The sequence below is a fragment of the Cyprinodon variegatus genome, unplaced genomic scaffold (assembly GCF_000732505.1).
Source record: "Cyprinodon variegatus isolate N-32 unplaced genomic scaffold, C_variegatus-1.0 Scaffold1717, whole genome shotgun sequence".
Lineage (NCBI taxonomy): Eukaryota > Metazoa > Chordata > Actinopteri > Cyprinodontiformes > Cyprinodontidae > Cyprinodon > Cyprinodon variegatus.
In genome coordinates this window covers 89,028-101,205 of record NW_015152170.1, presented here as the reverse complement: position 1 = coordinate 101,205, position 12,178 = coordinate 89,028, and the positions used below count along the sequence as shown (strand labels likewise).

Here is a 12,178-nt window from a genome sequence, read left to right as displayed (position 1 = left end):
CACCCACCTACAAAGCACTTTTAGGAACTTTACTCAGAAGATTCACCTTCCAGCCGCCCTCACCTAACTCACACTTCAATGAGGCATGTGAACAAAACCACCTTGACAAGGGAGTTAACGACCCATCAGAACCCCCTAATGACCATTAACACCTCCTATGTGACCTGCTTGGCCAATCCAGTGGCAGGGATCAAACCTTCTGTCCCCCCTTATTCTTTGTTAGACCCACTAGTTAGAACTGAAGAAGCCTCTTGGATTAGAGGTGAAACGTCTTTGAGAGAGCTTCACGTCCAGTTGCCTAAACTGAATTTTTTCAGGCATTGCTCCAACAGTGGACCTTTTTTCACAGCGCATCTTGGCCATTTCCCCATAGCACTTTCCAGCCTTGTAGAGGTGCACAATTTAGTCTCTACTGTCTTTGGACAGCTCTTTGGTCTTGGCCATGTTAGTAGTTGGATCCTTATTGATTGTATGGGGTGGACAGGTGTCTTTATGCAGCTAACGACTTCAAACAGGTGCATCTAATTTAGGATAATAAATGGAGTGAGGGTCAGAATTCTATTTAATAGACAGGTGTTCAAGAACTTATTTGCAGCTGAATCATACAAATACATAGTTAGAAAAATCATATATTGTGAGTACAGGATTTTTATTTTTAGATTATGTTTCCCAAAGTGGACATCCACCTACAATGGAAATTCCATGATTTCTAAATGGGAGAACTTGCAAAATAGCAGGGTGTACAAATACTTATTTTCCTCACTGTATGTTAAAGTTCACCAAAAAATAATGTCACCGGTGACATTATGATAAAGAAAAGGCAAGTAAAGATTAGAAAATACATAAAAAATGATTGTAATGAATTGCTTCCTTAAAATAATTAGTTATAGTATTGCCATTAAACATTGTGCAGCCATAATCAGCTTTGAAATCCTTTGAATCACTTCATTGTGGCCCAAGCCTACATAGTCTGATGTGTGACTGCATTAAATAGATCCTCTTTACTTGTCTGAACTTGTCCTAAGTCAAAGTTTTGTGTTGTTTTGATTGAGAGGAAGGGCTGTATTGTAACACCGTGTGTGTCAGATCTGGAAACGCTGCCAGAATCAACATGTCTGTAATTATTTTTGCATGTCAGCTTGCGACTCCTGCCAGGGTTGAAATGCAAACAGGCTGACACGCAACACAGCTTTTGTAATACTGGGATCTCATACTGTAGGGCCTGAGCATTGTTTGTAGGCATTTAATCGTGGTGTTGGTTTCTGGAAAACCCTGCTCTTCATATAACAATGTTTTAGTTAATCCAACCTCATTCAGATTCAAGCTTTAAAAGTTTTATCAAACGAATCCAGTAGATTGTATTAAATCATCCCCTCCGTGCTTTATAGAAGAATCTTAATAAATTAGAATGTAATTGAAAAGTTTTTTTTTTTTTTTCAGTTGTTGACACCTTCCAAAGTAACCCCTCATCTCACTTTTAGAGTGCAATATACATAATATAAATGGAAAGTTGAGTGGAAGGAAAAGTTAATGGTCAAAGAGGATAACAAAAGCTTTAAGAGAACATTGAAGTAGATGTCACTTAAGCATTTGGGAGAAATTCAAGATGTCTGAACTCCACCTTGAATCAGAGCTTCCAATCTAGAGCCACCGCACACAGACGTATCCAGAGATACAAATATTGCATCCTAGCAGGGGGGAATGAGCTGCCAGAATGGGTCCTTAAGAAAGACACGCTGATGCCTGCTTTGGGGAGTGGCGGCCTAGTGGTTAGGGAGTTGAGGAATCCTGAGGTTCTGAGTTTGAGACCCACTTCCACAGACTGCCACTCTGGTCCCTGATTAAAGACCCTTAACCCCCACACTGCTCCCTGGGCGACCCCACGAAGGCAGCCCATCACTCCCCAAAGGGGATGGGTTAAATACAGACAGTTAATTTCGTTGCTCTGTAGCTGTGACATTGTAGTGACAATAAGATTCTGGAACAATAAACATCACAAGCATGTCAACCTGGGCTGTGGAGGAGAAAGACTAAACCGTATGTAGGGATTTAAAGTCCAACATAAATATTAAAAAGTTTCCATTTCACTGGAAATCAAGTTCCCAGATTCCAGAGGAGGAGTGGAGAGGTAGAAAATCCACTTTTACTTAGAATGAGTCCATTATAAAGTTTCCTTTGTGTAATGACTTGCAGAGCTAGATTATCTCCTGAGTTGACCCCCAAAGTCTGTCCAACCTTTTATCTGGAAAGTTTATTGTCAGTTTGCTATTATTATGCATTGGATCACTGTCTAACTGATCAACTGACTTAAACCCCATACATACTCCAAGGCAGGGATGTCAAACTCCCATACTGGAGGGCCAGAATGCTACAACTCTTAGACATCTCCCTGGTCCATCAAACCCAAATCAAATGGCTTAATTAGCCACTCAGACGAAGTACAGTTCTCCAGAGTCTCCTTAGGACCTAATTATTGATGGGTTAAAGCAGAGACATCTAAAAGGTGCACCTTTGCCCTCAAGGTGTGGATTCTGATATCCCTGCTCTAATGAGTATCATGAAGTGGAAGGTGAGAGGGACCAGAAGCAACTATACAGATGAACACCTTTAGACTCCATGGTGCTCTGCATTGATGGATAAAAAGCATAGGAATATTTTCTTTATTGGTTTTCAGTGGTATTGAATAATAATTGAGATAAGCTGTAAATCTGACATATTTCAAACACTTGAAATAGTCACTGTTGGAGGAAATAATCCATGTAACTCTTTTGTGATATTTTGTTTATTCATGTTGCATCTGGAGAATAATTTAAATATTTATATATATATATATATAGGAAAGCTGTGTTTTACAGCATGAGTTTTTACCCCTTGGTGATTTTCTTCTTCATTTAAACATTTGTGTGCAATATTCCCTCTTCATTATTCTTTGTTCATAAAAGCCATCAATAAAATGCAAACACTCAAAATTTGGATATTTTGTATGTTACTGAAATTAGAGGCCGTATGACTTGTGCATATTTACAGGCATTCTTTACTTTTAAAGTAAAAGTTTCTTAAATTTTGCTTTTCTCAATGTTAATTTAGTTTCCAACATCATTTTTCAGTTTCCCTAATCGTTTTGTTGAACTGTAGGGAATCAAAGGCTGTTTTTAAGATATTTCAACAGACAGAAGTGACCAAAAGGAGATAGAAGAAATCATCTTGAATCAGATCAGGGCTCTAAACTTCATCTGTCAAAGTGAGATTCTGTTCAGACATCTGCCAACCGAGCCCTTAGGGGCCTTTTTATAATGCAGCACACACACACAGTTCTCAGAGTGCATTTCTTGTTTTTGCCCTACAGCAGTTTCCATAATTGTAACTTGATTGAAATACGATGCTATGACTAGACAAGAGTCTGAAGTTTTCAACATTTAGGGGAGGTTACTTTTTTATGTTGTAGAAACCACACAATGTCAGGTAATTATTGAGTTTTTTTTTTTTTTCTTGCTTTGTTAGTGCCCAAAATAATCTGACTAGATAAGGTGAATCAGAATGCAGAGAGAGGTTATGGAAAGAGGTTTTTCTCCAGCGTAAACCTTTCAAGTCGATACAGCGTCTTCATTTCTGCCTGATTGACTCCAGCACTCACTCAACCAGTCTGATCTCATTTAGTGATAGGTTCCTTGCCGGGCAGGTTTGTCGTCTCTTGGCTTTAAAACCTGTCGCCGGATGCAGACGTTGTCTCACTCGATTAGGGAATCATCCTGCCATGTTAGTAATCTGCAAAGATTTAATCTTGTATATGAGCACAGCTGATTCTCAGTTCAGAGAGATGCAGGGTAGGTCCTGTTGTGTTAAGAGGGAGATTTTAAAGTGACCAATTTAATTGTCTTTTTGATCCCCAAAGCTTATCCATTGCACGGTTTTTGATTCTTGTAGTGCTCGAAATGTTCTTAGCTTCACAATTTGTTTTTTTAATCCGATTTACAGTAAGTTTATAAAAACTGGGGCTGCAACTAATCTGTAAATTATTTTTTTCGATTACTAATTGGATAGCAAAAGGTTTCTTAAAGAAAACTTTTTATGAAATTAAACCAGGTGAAACCAAAACTTTTCCACTTGAGTAGTTCTGGATGAATAGACGAAAAAACTTTTTTTTAATCTTAAATGCAAAATGTTTATATATTTAAAAAATAAAAATATATTATTTCTGCTCTAAGTAGGTTGCTTTGTCAGCTAAAGGTATATTTTAAAGTCTCTATACTCCAGTTAACGATTAATCGATTACTAAATTAGTTGACAATTATTTCAATAATCGATTCTTCACATTTAATCTAATTAATTGTTTCAGCCCTAATAGAAACCAAAACTCCAAACACCAAAACACTTATGGTGAGTATCAGTGTATTCTGGAATAAAAGCAAGAGAGTCAGACACATTAATCACCTGGAATTTGGAACACTGAGGTTTTCAGATACTTCCATGTATTTGCAAGTTCGCAGTTCCTTTTTACCATGCAATCTCTATCTTTTTACTTTTCGGTTATTTGTGTATTTTGTGCTTAAAGGATTTTACATTCTGAGACAGATAGTTTTTATATCATAGATGTGGGTGGAAGCAATGTTTGGATAAATGCTCACTGAAAAGGCCATAGAAATAATCCTTCTAAAACAAGAATAATGTTTTTGTTTTTGCTCAAATATGTTTTCTGTCACATGTATCTTTTCCTATTATGAATGTATAAAAAGTTCAGTTATATCCTGTGCTGTGTTTTCTGATTATAGTGCGAAACTTATTTATAAAAAAAAAAAAAAAAAAAAAAATCGTAATAAATAAATAAATAAATAAAATAAACAACTGGAAAGAATCCCAGATTAGATCTCATCTAATTATATTTTTAAAATCAATTTTTATAATTTATTTTAACAACCAACAAAATTTGGAGACTAAACTTGGAAACGTAAATGCTCATAGTTCAACAGAGAAGGTTATTATGTTTTTAAGTAGACCAAATTATTGTTTAACATATAAAGAACATTGAAAATTACAGAAAAAGGTTCTTTTTAATGAAGATATATTTCCATTTTTTTTTACCGTGGAAAACTTAAGCCTATTTGCTTAACATTAAAAAAGAATTGGGGTATAATAACATTAGTGGAATAATCGGAAAACCAAAATCATTGCTGACCACAAATGGCCATTAGACGAGTTTTATAATTTACCAAATCATAGAGATAAAATCTTAGAAAAAGATGCTAAAAAAAAAAGAGGAATCTTTTTTTTAAAATACATCCAGCTAAAGCTGCTGTAAAACTACTATACATTTAAGAAAAAATAGCATCTTTTACACCATGGTGGGATAGAGTGATGTTTCGGGCTTTGCTGCTTCAGCAGCTGAATGGCTTGATTAAAGCAGGAATATGTGTGTCTAGAATAAAATCATGAACTTGAACTTTCAGTCTTGACTTTGTGATCTTTGCTCTCTTTTGGTATCTGTAGCACACCACCAAGTCCACCTCTGAATTGCTGAAAAAAAAAAAACCCCATAAAAACAGTATTTTGTTAGTGGCCTATTTAGAGTCTGGACTTGCATCTAGTTGGAATCATGTGGGATATCTTAAATACACTGTTCACGCTTGAAAATTTTCACTTGTCTGAACTAATTTTAAAAATCCCTCAGTTTGATACAACATTTTAGGGGGTACTTATTTTTCAGTTAGTAACTGATTGGTTTAGACAGTTTTTTCCCCCTTGATTAATAAAACCATGTGAAAGCCACCTTTTAAGCTGTGTTATCATGTGACCTTAGTCACATTTGCATGTGAGAGAAAAGCTTTGAACTAGTGTTGCGCTGATGCCCTTTTTTGGCCCCGATACCTGGCTGTACAGTATCGGCCGATACCGATACCATAATAATGTAAAATAATTGCCATCATGGCTTTGTCAAGCTGCTGCCTACCTTTGTGAAGCAGGAAAAAATCTAATACAAAGTGAATCAAGTAGAACTTTTTATTGCCTACCTGGAATAAGTGATAATAGTTGAATAAACTTTTGGCTCTTAAAATGGTATCGGTGCCCTATTTGTTGGTACTCGCCGATACCGATACCACCATTTTAGGGCAGTGTTGGGGCCCCGTCCGATACTGGCATCGGTATCAGTGCAACACTACTTTAAACAAGACCAGTGCTCCGGTAAACACTTTTTCAATGCAATGTAGTGGTCCTAGAGTGTCTCTTTTTAACTGCAGGTGTTGTGCTGCATTTTTTCTCAGTTGATTAAAGTCCATGGAGAGGACAACTCTTCCAGGTCTGTGTGGGTTTCTTCCCAAGCCACTGCCAGAGAGGTGTGCCTCCTATTGGCCCGGTCAGCTCACTGCAGTGATCACCAGAACTGGGCGCTCCTTGAACACTATCCCACCCTGGGCCTAGGTAACTCTGACCTTAAACACATCATGCTTCTAAATTTATTCATTTAAATCATTCAGTGGTTGATTTTATAAAGTAGAATTGGTCTGAATTTTTGGCAGTTGTAGCTATTTAGACATTCACCAGAGTAATTTCTTACGTCTTTCCGGCAGTGTCTTGTTTTGCTGTTGTCTAAATGCAAATGAGGTACTTAAAACCCCTTCAAGTTGAGGAGCGTTCCACTCCACCCAACATGTTTGTTTTGATAGCAGATGTATGATAATTTAGTAGTGCAGAAAATGTGTTAAAAGATGTCAACAGTAGAGTTGTCCATGAAAAGAAAAGTCCAGTCAGCAAGGAATAATCAGTGGATCATTATTTATACCTAAAACTAATATATTTGCAGTGATCTAATGAATTTAGCGTAAATCAGTAAAAAACTAAAAATTATAATTTTCGTCATTATCACTGGGGCCATTTTTGACCAAATATAGTAACACCTCACTCCTGACATCTTCCGGCAGTGACGTCACGGTGCAGTAAGCCTAGCGCCATTCTCCTCGCTTTACAAGCAAAATCAATGGGAAGAGACACATCTGCAATTAACAACAATTATTTAAGATTTCAAGAGGACTTCACCATTGAAATTTGTGAGAGCTGTAGTTAAACTGACAATGCCCACATGCATGGCAGTTGGATGTTGTAATACATCGGGTAAAAGTGAAAACAAAATCCAATTCATGATCCTCCACGGACGGGTTCGTTGTTGGATTGCAGACTTGAAGAGGGAGGTTTTCGAAGTTTTATCAAACTTTTGGCCAGAGGAAAAAATATGTAATGTGTAGCCAACTCTTTGTGACAAAGACCAGATACAGCATTGGGACTTGATCAACAGCCGATACCGCACCATGACGTCATAAACCAGTAGGTGGTAGTAATGTTCTTTAACAAACATGGATGCCTCTACTAAAGCACATCCAAATGAAAATTACTCTTAATTAAAAATACTTATCATTTATTGAACAGTATGTAATAGTTTCATATTTAAAGTACTTTCAGATATTTTAATTCTGAATATGACCGTACTTTTCCTTTAATTTCCCGTTAATGTGTTTGAATCTGACGAAGAGCAAAAGTGTTAAAGAAAAATGTCATTCAAAACGATGGCATCTGTGTATTTTACCCTTGAAGGTTCACCTTCTTGAACAAGCGCAGAGAAAACTTAGCTAATTCGAAATAGTAACATAAACTGTAAACCTTTCACAACTTTCAGTAATGTTACTGATAATATTTTAACACAAACTACACATTAGACTACATGTAACTGCCTGAGGGCTGTTGCACATCTGCAATAGGTAGACTTGAAGAATTCAGTGGGCTGATAAGGCGAAGAATTCACACATCCATTCAAAGTGATGAAAAGCAAACAGGAAGAGGCACAAATATATAGCCACAGGAGACAAAGTCTGAAGTAGTAATTTCAAAGTGAAAGTGAAATCTTTTATGCCATGTTAAACTTTGTTAGAGGCATATGTTTTTCTTCAATTATTAACAGTAATTCAAATAAGATGCAGTGTTCAAAGGGGCAACATTTTTTTTTCTCTTATGCACTAAGGATACATGCTGCTGTCTTCTATGGAGAGCCATTTTATTCTAAATGAAATAAATACTGCTATTGATAAATTGTCAATAAATGTTCCATTGAATAAAATATCCTCATGAAATAAAACAATATAAATATTTTATTTGATCATATTTCAAGATTTTTTTATTTAGTCAGAGATTGATTAATTACGTTATTTATTTGTCTCATAATGGACTATTATTTGTGACACTTTTAATTTGTAAAGCTACTTTACCTATTCAGTGACTTTTTATTCTTTGAGTTTTTCATTTTATGCTCCTTTTATTTTAAATGAGGCGGTGGTGAATATGTAAGGTAACTTTACAAAGTGAAAGTGTCACAAAAAAAACATCTCCATTATGGAATAAATAAATAATAACATAAATAAACGAAGTAAAGAATCAATATTTGAGCAAAAAAAAAAAACCCAATGTTTTATAATATTGTTTATTTCATGGAGATGTTTTATTTATTTAATAGAATATTTATTGAAAATTTATCAATAGCAGTATTTATTTAATTTTGAATGAAACAGCTCTCAATAGTCTTTAGGCAAAAAGAAAAAAATTATCAAATGTATTACTCAATTTTAAATGTAGTGTGCTTTATCGAAACTTAAAATAAATGTCTTTATGTGGACATCATATATTTCAGACTATATGAATAAAAATTTATAAAATAAAAAAATAAAAATTGAGGTTTTACACTGGTCAAGTCCTATTCAGCCCGAATAGCTAAGAGAAATTAAGAATACACGCCACATAGGAGTTGGGGTCTAAAGATGTTATTATTAATAATTTTCTATAATATAAAACAAAATGTACTAGTTGCATATAATGCAACTCCAATGTGAATGAACACAGACTCCCTAAAGCCTTTTAATGACAGCTCCAAAGTTCATTTTATTTTTGTTCATAATGACAATAAGAATTTTAATTAAAAGGCCTCTTTTGTACAGGACCCCAACCGTCCATTGCCCACCTGTTGGCTACACTAGACATTTTAGAAGCCTATAGGTTTTAAAGGTTATTAAGGAGTTAATAATTTAGCAAAACTAGAGCCAGGAACATCACTGATTGCTTTTGGAAGCTGTGTTCCTTAAGACAAAAATGGAAACAAACAAAGAGGACTTAACGTACTCATGTACTCAAATTTCCATGAAGAATAATTTTAATGGGCATCACAAGGAGGTTCTGATGTGGGTTGTTTAATCATCCTTTAACTTAAAATAAAATAAATAAATAAATAACTAAATAAAGCAAGGGGAAAAAAATGAGAATTAGCTAGATTGTGTCCATGACCTTGTGATCAACAACAAATACTTAGACCAAACAGAAAATTTGACATTTTGGCAATTTGTCCAATTTGGCATTTGGACAAAATGACATTAACATGACATAACATTATATAATACATTAATGAAAGACCTTGAGAGAATAAATTTGTTATTGAACTTTTAAATACTTTTGGTACACAACAAAATTTATTTAAGAGCTAAAAAATGAAGTAGATTTTGCATGATATCTCCTCTTTTACTGCACTAAAACTGATGGTAAGAAGACATGTTTGGGTTAAAGCTTCACCCTGACTTTTCAGAAAGATGCCTGGAGGATGACGAGCTCGTGCTGGAGGTTCAGGCCACCTGGTCTCTGAAGGACAAGACGAGATTTGTATTCTCTAAAAACTATGCCAAGTATGAGTTCTTCAATAAACAAATGGTATGTAAAGCTTTGCCTTTATTGTGTTTAATTATGTAGAGCGGCAGGTTTTATTCTGTGCAGACAGGCTTTAGATGTTATAGTCTGACATCTGTGCAGCTTTAAGTATTTTAAATAATTCAAACTGATCAAAGGAGTTTCCCAGAGCTCTGTGAAATGAGCCCTCTCTGCAATTTGTGTCTCCAAAATGGAAGAAAGGTGTTAGTAAAACATGTTAGTAAAACATTTCACATTTCAAACATTTGGAAAAATAACAGGTTTTTAAACACCTGCTCGTTGTATCAGGGAATCGTCTGGGTTTAAAAGAAGTTGTTTGTATCATTATTAAAGCTGCAGAAATGATGAAGTCATGTTTTTTTCCATCTCATGCTTCTGTAATCAGGAAATGCACATAAATGTGTCATAAAATTGATTTACAGCTAACAGACTTTGTGTCCGCCCTGGCAAAGATGTGTAAAGAAACGTTAGGATAAATAAATCTTTTTCTGCAATTGAAAAAACAAAAAAACAAAAAAACATTGCAATAAAACATATTTATTATAGCAGTTATCACAGTTATTCAGTGTTTAGGGTGAGGTATTTGATTTTTTAAAAATAGGCAGCGATTGTGGATATGCAAACATGGTCGGTGTTACCATAGTGAAAACACAGCAACATCTGCCCAGTTTTATGCAAACCCTTCGCATGGCTAATAAAAATATATCTGAACCATTTCACATACAGTGTCTCTTAAAAAAACTAATTATATTTTCTGCACATATAAAGATTTAAAATCAAGAGCAGTAATGTCCGTTTTTTTCTTACATATTTACATATTTTATTTGAAAATCTATAGTCTAGTACTTTTGTGAGTCAAATTATTAACAGTTCTCATAATTTTTCCTGCAGCGCTTCTTCCCAGAGGTAATGGTCTCAGACAGCACAGATGCCAAAAAGAAGATGACATCTGAGGAGTTCATTCAGGTGAAATAAGGAGCTTTGAAACAGCAAGGCAGTTTGAGAAAAGAATAATCTATAGATGAATTCCTCATCATTTGTGTCTTTTATATGAGGTAAGATCAGAATCAAAATAAACATGTACATAAAATAACAGTTGTGTACATATTATTCAGAAGTTGTGCATAACAAACATTTGTACGGTAAACTAATGCAACACATAAAAATATAGTTTAAATCGTTACAACTTCCATAACTAATGAATACAAATCCCAAGTTTAAATTTGTGCTTTATTCATCATGAATACAAACTAGAGCGGCTGTTTGAAAATATGGATTCACAACAGTGGTCTGACTAATATGTACACAACTGTGCTTTTATGTACAAGTTTATTTTGATTGTGATCTTACCTCATACTTTTGGTTTAATTTTTATCATTTTTGATGATATATGTGAATGCATATTTGCTAGATTTAAATCTGTGCATCAGTGTAATAAGAGATTGGACAGCCAGTGGTGTGATTACCAATCAATGTTAAATTGAATATATTAGTAAAAAAAAAAAAAAGAAACTGGTTAACTTCAAAGTAAACACATTGATAATGATAACAAGACCTTGTGGATTGGATCCAAAGCAGTTAAGTGTGTGTTTTTAAAATGCATTTTAGAGATGGAGCTAATTTCTTTTTATCAACAGAGCCTGATGACACCCGGGACATCTCCTCAGATCCAAGGCTTTCTGTACTTGAAGGGGCTCAGAAAGAAGTCCTGGAAGAAGGTGTACTTTACCCTCCGACGATCCGGTCTCTACAGATCCACCAAAGGCTTTGAGAAGGTTGGGAAACCTCTTTTCATAAACTGGATTGCTGCTGAAAGAATTTCAATATTTACAGTGTTTCCCCCAATGTTTTTTTTTTTTTTTTTTTTTTAATGTTTCACAATCTTTATGTTGGAATCAGGATCCTCGGCACCTGAGATTTGCTGCTGATTTGGATGTTTCCAACGTTTACACAGTAGTTGACGGCTGCAAACTGTACGGAGCTCCAACTGACTTTAATTTCTGTATAAAGGTAGAAATTTTTTTACAAAAATATTCCTCACCTTGTTAATCTTTGTCATTTCTAACAAATCAGTTCTTGGTAAACCTCTTTTATAAGGACATTTTCCATATTATTATCATTAGATCTTTGGAAATAAATTCCAGCAGTCAGTAGATATGCACTGTAAAATCCAGCATGCTGTTTCTGTTTATGAATAAAGTACAAATTTCCAGTAAATGTCTTATAGAGGGTTCCTCCAAGAAAACAAACAAAATAAATAGGTGAAAATAGCAAGTCAAAATGCTATTAGTTTAACCAGTTAGTTGTTGTAAACCCTAGAAATACATTACTCTAAATATTTCTGATATACATTTATTGTTTGATAACAAGAATATATAAATGATGCAAGTTAAGACTATATATAAATGTTTCCAAATGTAATAAATTAAGGCTTTTTAAATGTGTTATA

At 34.7% G+C, this 12,178-nt stretch overlaps 1 protein-coding gene across 1 annotated transcript in view; it reads left to right on the top strand.

The window, feature by feature from the left end:
- Positions 1–2,557: 2,557 nt before the first annotated feature.
- Positions 2,558–12,178, top strand: part of LOC107104387 (growth factor receptor-bound protein 10-like) — a 14,592-nt gene continuing 4,971 nt past the window's right edge. Inside the window, exons 1-6 of the mRNA XM_015404377.1 lie at positions 2,558–2,569; positions 6,258–6,414; positions 9,611–9,732; positions 10,621–10,695; positions 11,367–11,504; positions 11,629–11,739. Of these exons, the coding sequence (XP_015259863.1) occupies positions 2,558–2,569; positions 6,258–6,414; positions 9,611–9,732; positions 10,621–10,695; positions 11,367–11,504; positions 11,629–11,739 (615 nt within the window). The remainder of the gene's footprint in view (positions 2,570–6,257; positions 6,415–9,610; positions 9,733–10,620; positions 10,696–11,366; positions 11,505–11,628; positions 11,740–12,178) is intronic.